General features: G+C 37.8%; 1 protein-coding gene across 1 annotated transcript in view; it reads right to left on the reverse strand.

Annotated features, from left to right (window-relative positions):
- Window positions 1-21,719, reverse strand: part of COL25A1 (collagen type XXV alpha 1 chain) — a 322,715-nt gene that overhangs the window by 54,375 nt on the left and 246,621 nt on the right. Inside the window, exons 13-17 of the mRNA XM_074866905.1 lie at window positions 12,891-12,944; window positions 11,302-11,328; window positions 8,899-8,943; window positions 3,962-3,994; window positions 3,770-3,805 (exon numbers count right to left, since the gene is read on the reverse strand). Coding sequence (XP_074723006.1) covers window positions 3,770-3,805; window positions 3,962-3,994; window positions 8,899-8,943; window positions 11,302-11,328; window positions 12,891-12,944 — 195 coding nt within the window. The remainder of the gene's footprint in view (window positions 1-3,769; window positions 3,806-3,961; window positions 3,995-8,898; window positions 8,944-11,301; window positions 11,329-12,890; window positions 12,945-21,719) is intronic.

The following is a 21,719-nucleotide window of genomic DNA, read 5'->3' on the forward strand; positions in this document are numbered from 1 at the left end:
TAGTAAGAGTCATGTTAAGACCTGAAATATCTTCTGGGAACCTCGGATGTGAAGATGACACCCAGGTTGAAAATCCATGTCAGGAAAGCCAAAAATGAATTCACATTACCCTTCACCAAAGAGAAGAAAACAAGCAGCACTGGTTCATTTTGAACACTGCCATTTCAGTTCCATACTTACAACAGATGTTTAATTCTGTTCCATTTTCAGCTCTGAGCTAGATATTGTGCTGTGTAGCTGTCTGATTTAGTTACAAAACAATTCAAAAGAGCTTGGTTTAAATTGCGCGATTCAAGCAGGACTGCCTAATTATAACTGGGCCATCATTTTTATAGAGCTATCCATAGCATCATTTCAGTGCTTGCTATTTATCTGTGAATATACATGGTGTCATGAAGATTAGTGTGAATGTAACCTTCTATTGCTTTACCCAGAAACACCTTGCTTATTTAAAATTGCAATGAAAAGACCTATAGTACTGCATTTGTAAGGGTAATTTTGTAACAGGAATTGAAAATTGAATGTATTAATTTTTGAATGAAGTTGATATTAGTCTAAGACAAGAATGACAACATTCTCATGAATGGTCATTTTGCAGTATCAGCTAAATGGAAAGATGTTGTCTGGGGAAATAAAGATGATGAACAGAAAAAAAAAAAAAGAGAAATAACATGTGAAGAAAACATTATTTTTAAGGCTGGAGATTTTAATACAGACATGGATTCTAACCAGCACATTGGATCTAAATATTCCCTGAACTTTCCGGAAGATCAGGTCTGAACTCTGAAGCCAACTTTTACCTTTATAATGAGTTGAACTGTATTCCAGATTTTGTACACTCCTGAGCTTTATAGAAATCCAGATTTCAACCCTGTGGTTTGGGCTGATTCATACAGATTGTGCTACTAAAATATTTTACATGTGTGTGCATATGCACACACTTACATACATTCATATACTCACATATACATTTGTATACATACATGAACATAAACACATGTGTACATAATACAGATGTTCATCAGACGACAGTACCAAAACCCACTTCTTTGAGGCAATAATATTAAATAGACTTGAAGTACTAAAATGAAATTACATTCTGCCACAAACTGAAAAACATAATAGAGGGTCTGCAAATCACTTTACCAAATGGAGTGATTTTTAAATGTTATAGAAGGATCTGATAACAACTTCTTTGTCCATTTCAGTTACTCCAAAATTTTAACTGTTCACATTGCCTGGAAAGATTACAGTCTCAAAATATTAACTATAAAATCAGATGAAAGAATAGAGGCTAGGATACCATTTTCAATAGACACTTTTTTTTTTTTTTGAACGTTGCCTAATACTTTCTAAAGCAGAAAATGTGTTGTCACTCTTGCAAAAGAATAATCCTTTAAAAGGCCTCTGTTGCACTCATTCCTGACAAAAAGCTAGCTCCAAAACCCTACTCCTCTGTCTTTCAGTTTCTTACTTGAGTAGCCACACAAACCACACTTCTATCATGACCTTTTCTCATCTAGTTTTGGAAACACTGAATTTCACTTGTAAGCACAGCATTTGAATAATTGTAACTGATAATCTATTACTACTGCTGCAGTAGGTCCCTGTTTAGTCTGAGGACAGAGCTAACCTCCACAGACCCATCCATAACAAGCAGAAAGGATCCAGCAAAGCCAATTCAGAGTCACAGTAATCTAAAATGCCGCTCAAAGATACATTAACAAACACGAAACACAATGAAATCACTAATGCTTCATTAGAATTAGTATTGTAGGTTAAGGGATAATATTTTCTTTTCTGGACCTTTCCTGATACAAAAGATTTGAGTATGATTTATGAGAAGAATGATTTTTAAAGCAACAAAGGTTGGATACTAACTCCATCTCATAATGCTCAGGTTGGCAAGGCGGGTCTTTCTATCACCTTTGCAATACACATGGCACACAACAGCCTTGTCAAGCCATTGAAATACCGTCACATTTCATTTCATGTAAATAATATTCAGGTGGGCAGCTCAACGTTTATCTGTCCTTAGAAGATGGACAAGGAATAACTGGAAGAAGAAGAAAAAAGATATAAGGAAGGAGGGAAGATGGAGGAAGGAAATATGAATGGGAGACAGTAGGGGGAAAAGTATTGAGATGGCATAGAGGGCAGAGACATGCCTCCAGTTGAAAAAAGGGTCCCTCACAACCTCTGGTGGGGTGAATGAGTTCCTGCTAAGCAGGGAGCAGAACAGCAGACACGGGGCAGCTGGCTGGAGGAGGCACTCTGAACGAGTGCATTACGGGAGCTTCTGGTGTGGGCTGGGGACATGAATATAGCATACTGGAAGCTTGTGAGTTGAAGTGGAAAGAGCACATTAAGCCCCATTTGGTGTGAACAACAAGCTGAGACTATAGAAACTGAACTGCGTACCTCCCACTTATCTATGTTACCTAAATGAGATCAAACCTGAGTGCCTGGGGACTGAGATCCAGGAGCCTGCTGATAAATCACTGCTAGTTTTGCCTCCATGGCAGCCAGCTAATGAGAGTATGAATCTCAGCAGGATCTTAAGTGCATTTTCTAGTTTATTACCCAATCAAAACATACACTGCAGAATGCACACACTGAATGATTCTGTGGATTAGATAGCTTTAAACTACTTTGATTACCTTTCCTAATTAAAACTGCATTTTACTGAAGAACTGCATTTGCAACCATAATAGCCTTTGTTTAGTCTGTTATAATTGATGACAGTTATAATTTCTCAACCAAAAAGATTTCACTTCTTATTTTATTTTATATGTGTTTTGGGGGTTTGCTTAGTCACCAGAAGACCTTGAGTATTAGAAAATGGTTGTACTGCCATTCACTATATAGAATTTTAGCTCTGGAATACCTGCTAGCGCAACTGGCAGCTGGACTCCGCTCCACTCTGGCAGCAGTGGGTAATTTGCAATGTTACAAGAGGCGAGAATGGTGCCGAAGGCTCCCACGTGAAACCAAGTACTGCAAAGCAAAAATCTGGTTCCCTCATTGTCTCTTCTCTTTGCCCTTTCACCAGCTACCCCAGCAGGATCTGCCTCCTACTCTCATGAAAGGCAGCTGAAGGCACAGCATTCACTGTGTTTGATGTACCATGGATTCAGAGAGGAAATTCCCCAGCTTCAGAGGGCCTCATGCAGCACAGAGTCATTACAGCTCCTGCTGGACCTCTACTTGCAAAAGCAGCCTCAGCCACAGAGCACCCAGGGGAATTTCTTCCCCTGGAAGGAAGAACAGAGCAGCATTACCTGGTCTATGTCCTTCCAAAAACACCATGTGCCTCTGACAGTTTGATTTCCCTTACAGGTATATGTGAAAGGGATTCTAGTCAATATTTATTTTCTTCTTAATGAGATGTAATAATGTACCATAGTCTGAAGGTTAATATTCAGTCAAACATGCAGGGTTAATTTGTGATCACTCAAGGAGCAGAGCCGTCCTTTGTTAGCCTCACCAGCTGCAGTTGGGTAAGCTTTCAATACAAGAAGTGTGCTGTGGCTAGAAGGGGAGGTGTGTTAGTCTAATACTGCTTTTCATGTTAATTAGTATCACCATTCCTGTGCTTTTTTAAAATACAAAATGATCATACACCAAACGTGTACAGGCCTTGAGCTGTTAAATTATACTGCCTTGGGCTCATCCTAGTATGGGTAAGTGCCACTGATAACATCTCTAACATCGTTTATCACAAATTCAACAGTAAAGAAAAGGAAAATTGAACATTTCCAACTAATACCTTTTGACCAGGCCGTCCAGATTCACCAGGTTCACCCTAAAAGAAAAGAAATGAAAGACATGAGATCTGACAAAATGTATTAAAAATAAAGCTGGGTAAAACCATGATGTTAATGGTACCCAAAATATCTGTGACACTACAAAGACCAACCACCCCTCTTCTCCCTGTGCAACTGCTTTAAAACTAAATTACCTTAATTCCTGCAGCAGAAGAACCAGGGTCACCCTGACAGAAAATCCACAAGAAATAATCACACTTATTACATATACAGTTTTTCAGGAAACAGATATAACAAAACATGCAAGAGTATGGCAAGATTATATAGCAAAATAACTATATAGCAAGATTACCTGTTCTCTGTGCTGCTACATAGGAATTCACCCAATGAATTAAATCAGTGTGATTCAGAAAAGGAACAGTACTGTTTTCAAGAACATGCAGATTTAGTTTCACTCATCCAAACAGCATAATAGTTAACCTCAAATTTCACAACTAATAATGTAGATATAATTGCAGATTTTGTATAAATGTACGTCATAAAACCAGAAGATGGAACATACTTTGACATCTCTAAATTGCTGATCTACATTAAAAACAATTTACTGCCATTTACAAAGAATATGAGCAATCTTTTTGACCTAATTCTACAGATGGCAAGTGTCAGGTCTCAACTGACAAAGCTTTTTGTGCTAATGAAGGTTCATCTTAAATAAAAACCCAGGTGACCTATGTGTTTACCCCCATCAGAACAGGTCATAGCTCTATTTCCCCAGTTCTTCAGCATATTTAAACTGGTATTTTAATGCAGTTAAGTGTTGTACTTTATAGGATGAGAGAGCTATAGTAATTAATGTATTCAGGAAAGGTCTCTGTTCTGAGGAGGGACCTAGCATTCAAAAAAATTCACCTATGTTTTGCTGGGTTGATTGGATTTAACAGACAGTGATATGCACAAGGGCAGAGGATCAGTGGGTGATGTGGCCAAGGAAGCTTTTAGCTCCCAGTTTTGTACAATTGTCATAGGATCCTTAAAATTCTTCTATACTAACATCGCCACATTTTTTTTAATGACACGCCAAACAAAAATGAAAAAACGCTAAATTAATGAAAAGTTTGCTAGTCAAACTACATGCTGCTGAAGATGGCTAGAGTGCTTATATTTGGAGAACTGTCTCATTATTCCTTATTCAAAATAAATTTGGACTGTTCATTGAAAGTAACAGGTTGCTAAACAGTAGCAACTTCAAGCTCCCCGGCAGCCTGCTAATGATTTACATAGGTAGCACAGGAGCCAGTACTGCAATCCACTTTGAAGATGTATAAGCAGTGTAAAAACGCTTAATATTCTGTGTATTAAAATACAAATAGGGGATACCCATTCCTCATGGTTCAGTGAAGCTGCATGAAGTGTTCTGTGAATACCATAGTTTTAAAGTTGGTTTGGGGTCTTTCTGGTAACAGTCTCGTAAAATTAAATGGTACCAGATAATACGCTCACTGCTCTTTGAAGAATAGGAATAGATTTTCTCTATACAGTTACTATAGCTTGCTCTTGTGTGAGGAAAACACAAAAATCAGTATAATGAAGGGTTGATTAACGTCTGGAAACTTGAGCTGCCTCATTTTGATAGACATGCATGAGTGATACTGCTGATATCCCTTACAAGCATGTACAACTGCAAAACCTCAAGGACTTTTTATAGCTATAAAGTGGCAAAGCAACTGGTAGGAAACATTCACCAGTTAAACATTTTAAAGGATAATGATGGATATGGGGAAGATAAGACACAAAGTATTTATAATCCACCTTCATGCAAGAATGAAAATTAATATGGGATTAAAGAAAAAATTATGGTACAGCATGTTCTCGGCTCTCTGATGAGTCAGACAGTTTGGAAATGAAGAAACTTTATCGCGGGAACATGCACACAGAAGGAAGATACTTGGTAGTTTCTAGGGACCAAGACTACAGTAGAAGAGTAGAAGCAAGAATTCAAGTCTGACACTGACACTGTCTTCAAAGCAGGACAATTCAACAAATACGGTTTATTTCTTAAGTCACAGGTCAAGAAGTACGCACCCAAGTCCGTATTTCTGAGAGCTACTAGGTACAGCAGTTCAGAAGACAAAGCTACATTAATTGCACAAACAGGAACCCATTCCTAAACCAAGCCTGAAACTGTTGTCCCCTGATCTCTCTTGCCATAAAAATGAAAATTTAGTATTTATCTCACAGAAACATTACTTAAGGTTCTAAAGAAATGTTTTTAAGTTTTGTGAACTACGAATTAAATATCTGAAGCATATGTGTAGCATTATGATCTAGTGCAATGGTCTCTGCATTTATTTACATAAAATTAATGGTTTGTTTACTGAGCAGGAAGGGTTTGTACATTTATGTTGTTGAATACCTCAGAACTGAATGGATACTAGTCTTATCTCTGAATACATCCAGCAGCTCTCTTAAAACCAGCCTTTAAAACCAGCCTTAATAAGTCTTGCACTCCTCCCCACAAGTGTTCAGCTGGCAAAAACTTTCACTACTCATCAGGTAGTGAAGTTCCATAATGTAACACATAACCCAAACTTTTCAGAGCTACCCAAATACAAGGCACAAGTTGTGTAGTAGGGAAAAACTATAACAGAAGAGATGTATAAACATAATGCATCAATAAGGCTGGCTGTGAAATTTGCTGGAAGTCAATTTCATCTGCTTCTTTTAAGAAAACAGACATAGCTTTTTTATGTTAATCTTCTGCCCAATAGAAAGCACCCAGTGGAAAACACAGAAGGAACGCTACTGAGCTACTTTGAAACCCTGCATTGTATCAGGGTTTACAGTCAAGGTAAGTTTAACTATCTCCTCAAGATGATCATGACACCAGTAGAGAAAGTGCAGACACAATACAGAAAAAAATACAAATAAAAAATATATTAAAAAAAAAAGTCAAGGCTACTTTGTGAATATGTTAATTAACTGTGGCTGTAACAGTCATTCTGATTTCCTCTAACACTTATATCATTAGTGATTGGTGGGCAAATTCACGCTAGAATTGTACATAATGATCAAACAGCAAAAACTTCCCCCTATGCTGAAGAGCAGGAAAGAATACAGTCCTTGTTAAGTAGTACAAATGTAATGTAATGACACTAAGTTCAATGTTCACTCCTAAATTATCTGCCAAAAACCACCCTCCTAAGCTCCATACAAAGTGCTGTTTGCAGAGCTATCTACCAGAAATTTTAAGCTGCAGCTCTCCTATAAGATCTGGATCTTTTTTCTGGGTGGCAGATTGTCTTACAGGCAGGAAAAATGGAGGAAAACCAATGAAAGTCAACTAAGTCACAGTTCTGCTCACTTTGTGGTAAAAATTCATGCAGTGGATTCTATCCTGTCATGGTTAAAGCAATGCACTCCACACAAACAGCATATATTCCCATGTCACCACCCTACCTCTGAAATTTATATGAAAACAGGAAAAGATGGGAGACTTCTGTATTATGAAGTTCAACAAGTTTATTGAAATTTCTTCAGATACAGCAATATAAGAAATCTCCTGATGACCTGTACTTTCCACAAGTTGATCCCAGCTAGACTGCCAAATTGTTGAAAGCCCACACAGAAATGTTTAAAATGTTATGCCTGGGGAGAAAGGATTTCCCACCAAAAGAAGGAGAGAACTTTTTCTTTCCTTAAACAAGATCCCAAGCAGGGAGATGTGCTCACTGCGGACCACAGTGCAGTATGGGCATTCTAGTGGATGCAAGCTCATTCTCACAGTTGATAAAGTAGAAAAGCAATAACTGAAGATGCACTAGGCTTCCCAGAGAGATTATAAACCTCCAATTTACTTGTTGCAGGACTATCTGATCTATCTGAACAACAATCTCATATTTGCTAAGAGATTATATTCTTAAATCACAGAAAAGTGGAACAAGATGATGCTACCACCATACATTGTGTAACTAACTAAATAAGGTTCTTAACACTTTCATATGGGTTAATAAGCATGACTACAGAGTAGTTCATTATTTAAATGAACTCTGGGAATCAAATAACTTGACTATTCTTAAAACTAATGTCTATTTTTAATCACTGATTTTAGAATATGTCCCATTAAAACCTTCTGTTCTTGAAAGCATAGCTTTACTCTATCCAGATGATAGGACCTGAGAGATTTGCATGCATTCCTTACCAGCTTGATAAATCCACTATAAAATTCTCTGTGCACTAAACTGATGTGAGTTGGTTAAACAATTACACATATAGGGGTACAAGAAGAAGTTTTTATGCTGCTGCCCAAGTGTAGTCACTAAAATAAATGTTTTTAAAAGCATATGAGTTCTAAAGTGATGGCCAGAAGAGATCATTATGACTGACTCTTCTTCCTGTGCAACACAGGCTTTGCTCTGACTGCTAAAGAATATGACTTGTTTAAGTAAAGCACATTTAAAAACTCAAGGCTTTGTTGGTTTTTTTGCAGTGATACAGCATAAAATAAACCTGAGTAAAATAAAATTTTGACAATGTCTACTCTTTAGTGACTTCTAGACATGCCAGTACTTTGCAACAATGAACTAACAAGCTATTAAGTGATGTCATTGCTGATGTCATCTGGCAAAAAGATTTAAAACACAGTTTTTGCCTTCAACTCTCAATTGTCCAGCAGGCAATTTGGAGGGAAGTTACCTATCATGATACCATATTTTTTGTCCCATATTATTTCGGTCCCTCTCTTTGAGGGAAACACAGAAGGGCAAATGCAAAAGGTTATAACAGAAATGGCTATAACTCAGCAGACCTAGTTCCAACACACTGGCAGGTTGTGACTGAAGTTTTGCGTGACACAAATTTCAGCAAACAGGAGTGCTAATTAGAGCCATGCTGATGTATCCTGTACTAAAGCTGCTGCTGTATAAAGTCAGGAATTGTATGCTTAATTGGACAGAACAGTGACATTTTTTCTGGTGTTCATAAAAATGAATTCAGTCTAATCACTCAGCATCTTTAAATAAAAACACAGCTTAAAATGCATTTTTCTTTTGACCAAATTATTATTTTCATTAGCTGGTTATACTGTAAGCATGCCTAAAGCATGAATTTTCTTCTCTACTAATAAGTAGCGTACCTTTTCTCCTGTGTCACCCTTCGGTCCATTTTCTCCAGCATCACCCTGTAATTAAAATACATATTATATTTTAATGATTTTATGTAAGCACACAGAATGCAGAGAAGAGTCAGCATTGCAACATGATTAGCAAGCTAATTTTGTTAATCAGGTAGTCGATCTCTCTACGACATGGTCATGAATCATGGTTTATATAGCTGCTATGTCTTACACAGTCTTCACTATAACTGTAATCCCTTTCACAGGTCCTCAGAAAAACCCACAAACTATCAAATTACTACCTGTCGGTATAGTCTACAGACTTCCCCAGTTCACTGTGGTTTAGCAATGAAGGAATGTTTTCATGATGATTCAGCATTTTAAATTACCAGTACACATATTTTTTTCCAACAAAGAGACATTCACCTAAATGCATCTAATCAAATTCAGGCGACAGTTACACAATTCCAATACTTTTTATTAGGATTCTCAAGTAATTTATGGAATATACTCTCAGAGACTGAAGTCCTTCATGAATGATTTACAAACTAGAAAACTTCACTGGATGCCACTCTTCCAAAGAGCCTCCAAAATTACTCTTATCTCTCCATAAATTCTATGCATTGTTTATTGTTAAATAAGTGATGTTCAGATAACACTTCTTCACGGCTGGGTAGATATTGTCTACTTTAAAAACAACTTTGTAAAGAAACATTTCAAAAGATTTATCTATAAAAAAGACCCAATTTCTCTTTATAGTCATATAGCCATATAATAAATCCATACTACACCAAAAAGTCTTCATTATATATGAGACTACAGGCCAAAAATTTCTGTGGGACTTAAGGTTCATGTAAAGTGTAAGAAACATTTAAAATGCCAAAAATATTGGTAAATGTTGAGTCTAAGAAGGGTAAAAAACATTCTAGTAGGTCTTGGTAAGATAACCAGTACTAGTATTCAAATACAAATATTTATTCAGTATCTGTCATATTGCTCTGAAAACCTTAATGTAAAATTCCCTTCAGAAGACTTACAACAGATACCATTTTGTATATCACAGTCACTGACACAATGGGAACTAGCTAACAATCTAGCAGCACTTTAATTAAGGGCTTGATGAAACATGGAGACATGAAATAGTAACTGTTAGGAATGTCATCCCAAGTTGATTGGACATGATAAAGCATATTGAGGGCATTTACAGTTACTTTTTTTTAGGAAAAAACAAAGGGTGATTATGGAAAAATGTCATGATTTTAAATAACAGAAATTCAGTATATGTTAATATTTATAGTTATTCCTTTTGTGTCTCAAAACAAACAAAGGATTACTGAAGTTCCTCAGCAATATAATTTTAACAAAAGAAACGATTTCATGAAACAAGATTTCCAGTTACATACTTTTACATGTGGGGTATACACTTTCAAGATTCCCCTGGATTATTTTTGTGATGTGCTTTTCAAAACGTGAAATGAAGTGCCTTTTACAAAGTACGCTTCCAGCTGCTATTACATGGATTTACACAGATCTGGAAGTGACATTCAACTGCAGCTGCAAAGACATGGGTAAACATTTCTCAAGAACAAATTGCACCTGAATACAAGCAACTTACTTTTTAAAAACATGTCTCAGTGTAATCGCAGAAGATGAGGCTGTGTACAGATTCCTACTCAAAATAAGGCTTATGCCAGTTCTCAAACTGCCCTCAAACAGATGCAGAAGCTTGACTCTCACTCAGTGTGTACTCTCAAATGGGTGCTTCCTGGAAGAGCAGAATTACACCCATATTTTGCAGTGTGGAGCTTGTTCCGCCCCCTCCTCTTGTCTTGGCGTGACGGTGGATGTCAGAGGTAACTCCTTGCTAATGCACTGCAAGTCGGAGCACCGTTAGTGTACCATTTGTGCTGCTGGTACCTCTCCAGATAGTCTATAGCCTAAGATCATTGCGACAGATTCCCTTGCCCTTAAACTGATCCAAGCAAGAATGGACAACTCCACTTATAGTATGGGGAAAACTGGTTACCCATATATCATTTAGAGTCTATATAGTTACCACTCTGTTACCTAGCTGTTTCACTCCGCACAGGTGACAGAGCACTGAAACCAAATTATGAGAAAATTATGACAGGCTCATTTTTTCCTGAGACTAATCATAGTTAGGATTAGTTGCACAGTTGCTCAGCTGTGCAGCCTCTAACACATGACCACTGCTCTCTGTGACTAATCCCACTTGCAGTAATCGCAGATCAGTAACTTCCATTAGTAGGTATTATTTGACACTCGTAAAGGCTGCACAATGCTGTTCGAGTTCTAGTTAGTAGCTGCATTAATTTCTTTTTAAACTCAGAATCAGTGCACTGGCAACTTTCAAAGCAGTTCTCCAAAACAGAACCACCACAAAGGTAGTGAAATATGTCTCACCTTTTCTCCTCTTTCTCCAGGGTCACCCTGATGAAAATAATTGGAGCAAAGAAGTCGTAAGTTACTAACACAAGCAAAAATCAAAATGTTAGTATTACTATCATTAGTGTACCAATTAGTAACAATTATGTCACTTCTGATGACATTGCCTCAGATGGTAAAATCCAACAAGAAAATCTTCAATAAACAATAAAATATGTAAATTTAACAGAACTCAACAGATATCTGTCTTCAACATAATTTTAAGAGCTTAATGATTTGAATGTAAATACTTTTTTCCCCCATTTTGTCCTAGATTAAACCCTGACAAAGAGGCACATGTCTTTGTGAAGTGGCCTGCCAGGCCCTAGGTGACTCCTACATTTGGTTCTCCTTATTTTGGGAATGAACAAAGGAAAAATCCAAAGGCTGTATGTGAGGGGAAAGTCTTATGATTCTGTTAATGGCTTAGAAGGCTCCTTGGGAGAGACAAAATGCCTTAAGTGTCTTGAACTAATTCATAATTGATTCAGGGAGCAAAGAGCCTTCAGTGCTCCTTACATTCTCTGTAACAAAAAGATGACTTATAGCCATTATTTTTCAAAATTATAACTTCCTTGAGAAACTGGCTCAATGGCAAATGCACTTTTGCACACCGGCCTGACCCTGACAACTCATCTCTGCATTTCTGTCTCACAACTGCACTCTGGCTCATCTTTGCCCCTTGTGATGGCTGGTGGTCGCTAGGCAACTCAAAGACTACAGCTGTGAATACGAATTAAGCATCAACTGCCATAATTTGGCTTCTTCTGTATACAAAGTAAGAAAAGGTCATGCTCCCAAATGGGTTGTTTTCATTCCTGATGGACAAGCACCCAGTCAGTAAATGTAAAAAGCCTGCCCTGCGTGTCTGTCAGCAGCAGCGTGATACACGGAATCAGCTGAGGAGCACATGCTGACCAAAAACGCATGCTTGCAGCTGATGGGATTAGAATTTAGCATTACCCATTCCAAGAGGCTCACAGATCCCATCATTTCAGACATGGCGAGCTTTCTTTTAAATGAAGTTATCATAAGCTTTATGTTCTATTTCATTTGTTCAATATTAAAACAGCAGAACAAATTATTTAACAATAAAATAAGTGCAAAGAGACATTCTGATCTAACAAATACAGGCCGAGACATGCTCCTAATGAGGCTTGTTGCTAACTTCCATAATAGCAGGATCAGCCCTCAAGACTTAACCCTGACATTCGTCAAAGAATCGACCACAGTAGTTCTTGAAAAGAAGCCTGAAACACATTGTAAGGAGCATAAATAAAGCCTTTCTAAAAAGGTCCCCAAATTCCCAAACACTTGCAGGCATATTGCGTTCACTTGGCAGTGGATGCATATGCGTCAGTGCCACTGACTGGAATTATACATGCACAGCAGAAGAATATGCTTCTTTATGGTGAAATGTGTAAAGCCTCTTACAGCACTGATCACTGGAGAGATCAGATCATTAAAAGCCAGTCAGAATATAAACCCAAGTTGGAAAGCATGACTGTCATCTATACATGCACTCACGTACTGTGTGCTTCTGTTTTTAATCCATTTTCAATACCAACCTTAAGCCCTGCTGCTCCCTTCTCCCCCACTATGCCAGGCAAACCAGGTTCACCCTAAAGGCAAAGCAAACAAAAGATGGGGTTAAGAAAGACATGAAGTATATTAACAGCATTTCCCCTCCTGTCTCATATTGGGTAAGGAATGACAAACAAAATTTAAAAAGACTCTCTGAATATGTACTCTACAGTTGCGCACTAAGATGCCTTATTTCATCAGTTAGGGTGGATTAACTCTAATAAAATCCTGTATAGGTAAGAAATAATTCTGCTGAAGGTGGTGGAAATACACAGATGTCAAACCAAATAGAAAACAGAACTGCAACTTCTGATTCTGAAAAGCTGGCCAATTAACCTTAAGAGCATAGTCTTGCCAGCAAGACTGCAATGCTTTCCTCTTCTTTACAACCTAGGAATACTGCAAGAAAGTCTTATCTTAAATGCTTTTGACATTTGTACTCCTGGTCTCATATAGAAGGCAGATAATGAAGAAAAATGAGAAGGGCCTGTTCCAGAAATTGAAGAGTTTGGAAGAACAGCCAGCTTTTTAATTTTTTTAGTATACCTTACTGTCCATTTTTCACACTCATGCTACTGGCTGAAAAGTAGATTTAAAAGATTTGAAAATTTTCAGCAACAATGTTCCAAACTTTGGGTATGGTTTATGTATAGTATATACATTCTTTCACAGTTCAAGGAGTCATAAATAATCTTCGTAAGTCAATCAACAAACAACAATTATTTGAGAACTTCTTTTTTTCCCCCAAATTTAAAAACAAAAACCCCAATTAAATAAACAAACATAAAACCCAAAACAAACACTTAAAGATATTTCCTAGTCTTTATTTCCCAGATTTATGGAAAAAACCGCAGATATTATTTATTTTAGGTAAAATGATAAAGCAATGGTTAGACTTCATTGTAAAACAACTAAGGGTGATGGCTAATTATGTAAAACCTTCTGCAGATGTCTCAGTTTCACAAGAAATACCTATCCTTTTTGGTAACCCTCACGTACGTAACTGCCTTGCACTTCTGGGGTGGCGAAGCACGTTAAAATAACATCCAAAATAAGATTTGAAAAAGCCTGCAACTAGGTTCTTCTAAAGCCCTTTGCTAAGTAAATGTATAAAAATGTGTAAAAGTTACATACAATAGCTAACATAGTAATCAAATTAGAAACAGTAATTGATATCAGAAACTCAGTGGACAATTTTCATACAGCATTCAAACTTAGTAGACATGATGAGCCAACCCTCTACTCAAAAGTTACACAGAAGTTAAGAAAAAGGCTTATTCCAAACACAAGTATCTTCCAATCCTCCATAAAAGCCTTCCATTAAGAAAGGACTTCTCTTTTTCTTACTTCCACAGTCATATCTTAGTCATAGATGTAATAAAACTCCAGTTGTCCATGAAAGCAGGTTCCATTCTATTTCTAAATTAGCTAACAGGATCATCAATTACATTTTAATTTCATCAAGAGTTGGATTATTTCAAAATATAAACCAAAAGCATCGAGGTTCTAGGGAAACTTTAGTGAGGTATTTTCCAAGCCAGAGGAAAAGTGTTAAGTACCATTAAACTCACAGGGAGTTAAATAGCCATTTGAGTCAGCCCTTTTTCAAGGCTTCTTTGTACTACAGTAGCTCTAGGGCTGATATAGTAGCACAGGCATTTGATATATTAGTGGTCGGGATTTGAAACTGTTGGGAATTAGGAGTAAGTGTTCTAAAGGATTGACCTAAAAGGCACTTGGAGAAAACTGCCAGTTGACAAAATGAAGCAGAAGGGACCAATGAATATGCACTTGTTTCTCCTCATCCCCACATCCCAAACAAGTTTGTTTCTGTCCCCTTCATTTTAAAACAGCTGCTGTCGGCTGACACGTTCAGGGGCTTAAATCTCTAATCAAAGGGTTGAATTCCCAAGCTTGCACTTTCCTTCCAGGTTTACATATCAGTGCTATGAATGCAGAGAGCTGCTACTGTGATGAAAAGACGAAATGGGACAAAAGAATTATTTTATTTTCTACGGAAAAAAGTGAAAACCTCAGGCTGTCCCCTAGTCATAGTAAATCCCTATTCATACCAATAGTCTCATTTCTGACCTTTATCTGACTTTCCTACGGCCAATACTACATTTCTGGCACTGACAGTACTAGTCACAGGCATTAGCACAGCAGAAATTAGCTCTGGGCATGGGAAAGATTAAGGCAAACCTAGAAGGACAGCACAGAAATGACCTTGTGGCTTTATGCTTTTGAAGTGATTATCCTTCTGTTTCTAATGGCCAGAAGAACAGGCGCTAAAATAATTTTCTGTCAAACCTACAATATTCCTTTCCCTATTTTAGAACCCTATTTGCTTGTGCAAACAAGGAATCAGGGAGTAATAAGACGAAATAAAAATGTGAAGCACATAAGCTACGCTATATCCTACCCCTGGTGAACATTTCCAGTGCACAGCGAAACAAGCTTTGTGCCAGGGAGCCTCACTTTTTCATACTGCATGTCTTGTAGGCATGGCAGTCTGGCTTTATGTATAGATTTTTTAACAATTCCATTAAAGGCTAACTTTTAAAGAAACCCAAACAAACAAAAAAACCACACACACACCCCCCAACCCAAAAATGAGCAAAACCTTGATAGATCTCCCCATCGGCTAGGAAATTCCAAAAGTAGTTATGAAGCAAAACAGCCGCTAACATTTTGAATGCAAGTAGATTGATAGCTCTTCCCTTGCTATACACTAAAATACTGTGATATTTTAGGAATATTGGTCTCAAAACCTGATATTGATTCTTGGTATGAAAATAATTTAAAATACTTCTGTTAGGAAATACAGTTAATTACTTTCCTTCCATTGAGTTTATTTATTTATTTATTAATCAAAGCATACATTAAAACTGGAGTGCAAAATGCTGTATGAGTACAATTCAGCCCCACAGGTTAGTTTTTGGAGATGAACAAAAATTACAGCTGCCCCTTAAAAAGCTGAAGACAGTTACACTGCTGTTCAAAGGAGTGATGCATGCAAGGGAAAACTAGACATTCAACAATGTCATCTGATGCAATAATTTCAATCAGACTGCTTTTCTACTTGGTAAAATGAAAGAAGCTATAAAACTAGATCCTTAATCTCACATATTTTTTATGTTCACCAGGCCATGGCTAATGTCTTTCCTGACTCATATTGCAGTCTCTCTTTAATAGCACTGACAGAAAAGGTGTTAGGCTGCAGAAACAATTGCCTTCTGCACATCATCTAGCTTTCAAATTGAGGCAGCATTTCTTTTTTTTTTTTGTTTTCTTTTGCAGAACCACAGAATGGATGAGGTTGGAAGGCACTTCTGGAGATCACCTGGTCCAACTCTCTCTGCTCAAGCAGGGTCACATAGAGTTGCATGTCCAGGACCATGTCCAGATGGCTTTTAAATATCTCCAAGGATGGAGACTCTACAGCATCCCTGGGCAACCTGTGTCAGTGCTCAGTCAGCCCCATAGTAAAAAAAGTGTTTCCTGCTCTTCAGAGGGAACCTCCTGTGTTTCAGTTTGTGCCTACTGCCTCTGGTCCTGTCACTGGGCACCACTGAAAAGCGCTTGGGCCCATCCTCTTTTCACCTTCATTTCTGGTGTTTAACCACACTGATGAGATTCCCCCTGAGCTTTCTCTTCTCTAGGCTGAACAGCCTCAGCTCTCTCAGTCTTTCCTCATAAGGAGATGCTCCAGTCCCTTACTCATCTTTGAGGCCCTTTGCTTGACTCTAGTATGTCCATGTCTCTCTTGTACTGAGGAGCCCACAGCTGGACACAATAATCCAAGAGTGGCCTCAGCACTGGTTTTTTCCCATTTAAAGAGTAATTTTGTCTATAGTACATCTGCTTCTAGATCATAGATTGCCTTTCTGCAGTCATGAACTCCTGAGAAATCATCACTCGGAGACAGAGGAACTGGAATCACTAAGACGTAACATGTTCTAAAACCTTCTAGTGCTTCTGTAAGCCACAACCCATGATCCCAGTTAAAATTACAATGAGGGCTACACTGCATCCTCACAGAAGAAAAAGATGCAAGGCCCAGAGAAATTGTTTGAAGCTACCCTCTGAGCATCCCCTTGGAACTCTTCCCTGAAAGGGATGGGCTGTGGGGAAGATGCTGTGGGGAGCTGTGAAATGTCTCAGTACTTAGTTTAAAGGAATTGTCACTAGCCCTTTCTGCACTTCTGCATTCTTATTCTCAGCTAGACCACACCACAGAAGCTGTGCTGTGCAATGAACATCATGTGGAACAACCGTGATACACCATAACAAAAACAAATTCTCCCTACTGGCACTGACATGAGCCATCATTTCCACATACTTCCTCAGCAACATGGGGCTTAACTGACACCATGATTGACAGAGAAATAATCTAGTGGGATGTTGTGGTACCAGCATCTGAATATACTATCTATCAAGGTTTTGCTGTACTTGTAAAAGAAGTAACAAAACTACCAGATGCACAAATGTCATGCCACAAACTGGTAAACCTGCAAATACTGCATCAGAAATACTCTTTAGGTAGCCTTTGACTTCTGTTTCATATAAATTAGTTTCTTGTTGCCTTTGAGTAACTGGACCAACCCCAAAAGAAGGATTCTGTCTTCATGACATGACCTACTACACAAATAGACTATAAAATATTAGAAAATGCTAGAAAAGCTTCATTTTCCCAAATTTCATGTAAAAACTATGTAGTACTAGAAGGTAATTCTCTAGCCTCTTGTCTGCTGCAGAAAAGGACACTTCCACTAGAAGCTTTGTAAGCATTTAAGTTCCCAGTTATTCACCACCAGCATCCAAATTTATTCAGATCCAGTTTGCTGAATTCACAAATGGTCTCAGAATGGTGGAATTAAAATTTTCCAGCAAATATGCTATTGTTCTTTCACTCACCCAAAATCAAGCAGCTTAACTCAGCAGGAGCATAAATGTTCCAGTAATTTATTTGATGACCATTTACACAGAAGACACACACAGTGGGGTTTTTTTGCTATTGTTTATATGCTATAGAGAAATTGCAGGGTCCCTACCAGTGGAATAATGACGGTGCATTTTCAAACAGATACGCTGCAATACTGTGTTTGCTGTCAGTAACAGGAAAGTCTTTAGCATGTTACAGGAGCTCACCTGTGGATGAGGAGCTGCCATTAACACCAATTAAGTTCCACATGTTAACCCCAAATGCCCTGATGGGAGGACAGGAACTTTGGTTCCTCAAAAGTAGCAGCACTCTAACAAACTGAGTTACTGTCACTACTGCAATGAATTAGAAAGAAGACTGTTCCATCAGCAAACTACAATGTCAAGGCATGACTGGAAGAGTCACCATCAGCTATTCAAAACCTTCTGATAATTCCCAGAAGTGGCTTCCACAAAATGCTCTGAGACCCAGAAATATTTGGATTTTTCTTCCAATTAATATAAATTACCAGGGCAAACAAAATGCTAACATGCCAAGAATACACCCAACTCAGCCATTCAATTCAGGAGTTTCAGATAATTCAAGGAATAACCAGAAGGATGTTCCTTTGGACAACACACCAGGAAACCTTGGCCCAAGACCTGGCACTCTGGAGTCTATATTAACTGTATAACTATATTAACTGTATAATTATATTAACATTGATGGACTGTCTCCATCTTTCCTGGGCAAAGAACATCCTTCAGCACACTGGTCAATAAATAGGTGTAGTAATTTCCTCAGATACTCTCATGGTAGGGTCAGTCTTAATGCTTACACTGAAGTGAATCTGAATTTGATGAGCACTTAAATGTGTAGAGCACTGCTTGGGCTCTGCTGCTAATACAAGAAAAATCTGTCAATATGAACTCATAAAACCTACTTCAGAGCAGGTCTGAAAATGTATTACCCACTAGAGTCCATATCAAAGGAGTCAAGGCAGTTGAAAGCATGCTTCTCCTTACTGGAGTGCTCTGTGCCCTGGAGACATATACCTTCATATCCAGAATTAATCAGCTAAAAATAATGTGGCTGGAGGCCCCAGCTTTTCTTGTTTGTAACAGAGAAACAGCCCAGAGGCTGCTGTTCTGAAATAGGTTTTGTTTTGGTGAGATTCATAACTCTGTCCACACCAGCTGGTTGATATCCACCTCGCCCTGAGAAGAAAGGCTGTCAGTATCGCTATATTTTTCAGTCACTAGAATGTAATCAATTTTAAGGATAAGGAAATACAAGAGGCCCCCAAACCTAATCCAGTCTAATTTTACTCTAAAATACATAAACGAGGACAGAAGGGGAAAAAAGAGGTTTTTCAGATATGTTACTGTGATTTCCATTTCAAACCAGGGTTGAATTACCTCCTTTCAACTTGCTTTTCACCCCCCTCAAAAGTAACTTAAAATTGTTTGTTTAATCACTGGAAATCTCTCCTGGCCCACTCACCATCTGAAATTAACTGGAAAGACTCTTCAACAAGACTCAGCTGGCCTGCAAACCTGTCTGAGAATTTGTGAACTACATTTAATGAAATTTCCTTCCTTTATAATTCTTTATTTGAAAAAATGTTAGTACACGCATACCCTTCCTCATTTCTCTAAAGAAATGAGATAATACTATTTTCAAAATGTGTCCCCTACGTAGTACAGTATGTACTGATGGGGAAATACATGTAAATTAGAGTAATAAGAAGCATGAAGAAAGCAGTAAGAAATGTGCACACCCAGACTCTAAATCTACTGATAAGAACGGAAATTCTTCTGAGGTTTATCAAATTGCTACTGTCAAACTACTGGAACCATCTGAAATGAAGGGACCTATCCTGATCACACATTTTGTTCTCAATACACCCTTACAAAAACCCCATAATACCAAGTACTACATAAGAAAAAGCATTTCACAGAAGTATAGAGTGAGGGGTTTATGCACTCCAGACAAAAACATATTTAAAACAGGGTTAGTTGCACAGAATCCAGAAACTAGGTTCCTTCAGGACAAATGCAATCCTTACTTATGGAACCTCCTGTTTTCTCCTTGTGTTGTTACTGTAGTCACTGGGAGTCCTTAACAAATCCGTACCACTTAACAAATACCAGATATGTATCCTATACTTGCACAGTTTTCAAGAACTCTCCAAGTTTTCAAGAACTTTCCAAGAACTCCTTTGTGGCCCTTTCAACATGATTAATGTAGGGACCTGATATCCCTAGATCACTGCAACCTCATATCTCCATGTAGGTATCCTTTTTTGTACTATTTGAGTGCTTGAGGACCTTTTGCCAGGGATCAAGAAAGGGAAGATTATCTCCCATAGCATCTTGCTAGGAAGCAACCTGCTACAGGTGGATTGCACAAGGGAATGCAAAGGGAAGGGAGCACTCAGAAAGACTCTCCTTGCTATCTCAGAAGGTTTTTGTCCATCCCAGGGAGAATACTCTCTCTAGCTGCAGCTTCCTTCCAGTTACTGTTCTTAACAAGATAAGCAGTGTGGCTATAGTTTCCCAAATGTAGGAACAAAAAAAGAATGTAAATGTCCTTGCAAGAGTACCTGTAATGTTTCATGGGATTTGGCCTAAAAGAAAAATGTGTGAAGTTTTTATGGAAATGATTTTGCTACCGCTCTTAAAACAAGAAAAATCTACTGGTTAACAGTCCTGCAAAAACATTTGGGTTGTGTAAAATTACACTTACCCTAATATCTAGAGATTGTCTAAGAGAAGTGGTTCATATGTTAAGGGATTAGAAAATTGTTCTAAGTGCACTCAGAATTTATGATCTCATTCCCAGACCTATTGGTCAGACTTGTCAATCGTCTCCCATAATCCACTATTTCAATTAAAGAAGAAGTGAAGGGAAAGGAAGACGAAAATTACAGACACATATAAGATGGAGATGACCTAACTCTTATTATTCAACTGCTTAAGGAGAGAGCAAAACTAATTCACTGCTGACATTCATCGGCTGAAAAAATATTTCATTGTCCAGATGAGAAAAGCATTCACACACACACTTAATTTTAAGCATGTGCTTAACACTCACTGCCTTTTAAACTAAGAAAAAATATTAACTTGGAACTTAGTGCACTGCACATGCTGTTGTTTGACAGAGAGAGCTCACTGATGAAAAGGCTACCAAAACAGTAAGGCTTTTGTAAAGGCCTTTTAACTACATAACTTCTAAAAAGGGGACGACTTGCATCACACATTCAAGTCAAGTCCAGCTATTCTGCAAATCAACATAAATCTGTATGAGCAAAGCCAAGAGTGTCAGCAGCCAGCTCACAGTACAGCGCAACTCTTAAAATTACTACCCTGGTCTTCATTCAACAATATCTTCTGTGTCACACTGCACTGAGAATCTGTTTTTTCATAGAAATTGGAAGAATGGACCTTTTGGTAGCATAATATTAGCATGGGAGTCCTAGGCTGCACTATACTTTCTAACTTTAAATAAACACTGCTTCAGTTTAACTTTATTTCTATCACGCTTTCCAAGCTAGCAGAATTTGTTATCTATTTATTAAGAGAGATATCAACATTTAACTTTCATGTGCTTAGTATTGTATGAAAATCATGTAATTTCTGCACATAAGGAAGTGCTTGCTAGTCAATATCAACCAACAATTGTGAAAACAAACAAAAGAACGTCACCACATTTAATTTTTATCTGCATGGTTTTTGTTCTGGTATCTAGATTTTATTTAATTTTTTTTTTTCTTAAAGGTCAAAAGTAACATAGTCCAGCTACACTGAAAATATGCTGACATCTTTATGAAAGTGGCAATAATTTAAGAAGGTCCTCAAATTTTTAGATACTGTAAACATTGAAATAA

Source organism: Strix uralensis, chromosome 4 (genome assembly GCF_047716275.1).
Source record: "Strix uralensis isolate ZFMK-TIS-50842 chromosome 4, bStrUra1, whole genome shotgun sequence".
In the NCBI taxonomy this organism is placed as follows: Eukaryota; Metazoa; Chordata; class Aves; order Strigiformes; family Strigidae; genus Strix; species Strix uralensis.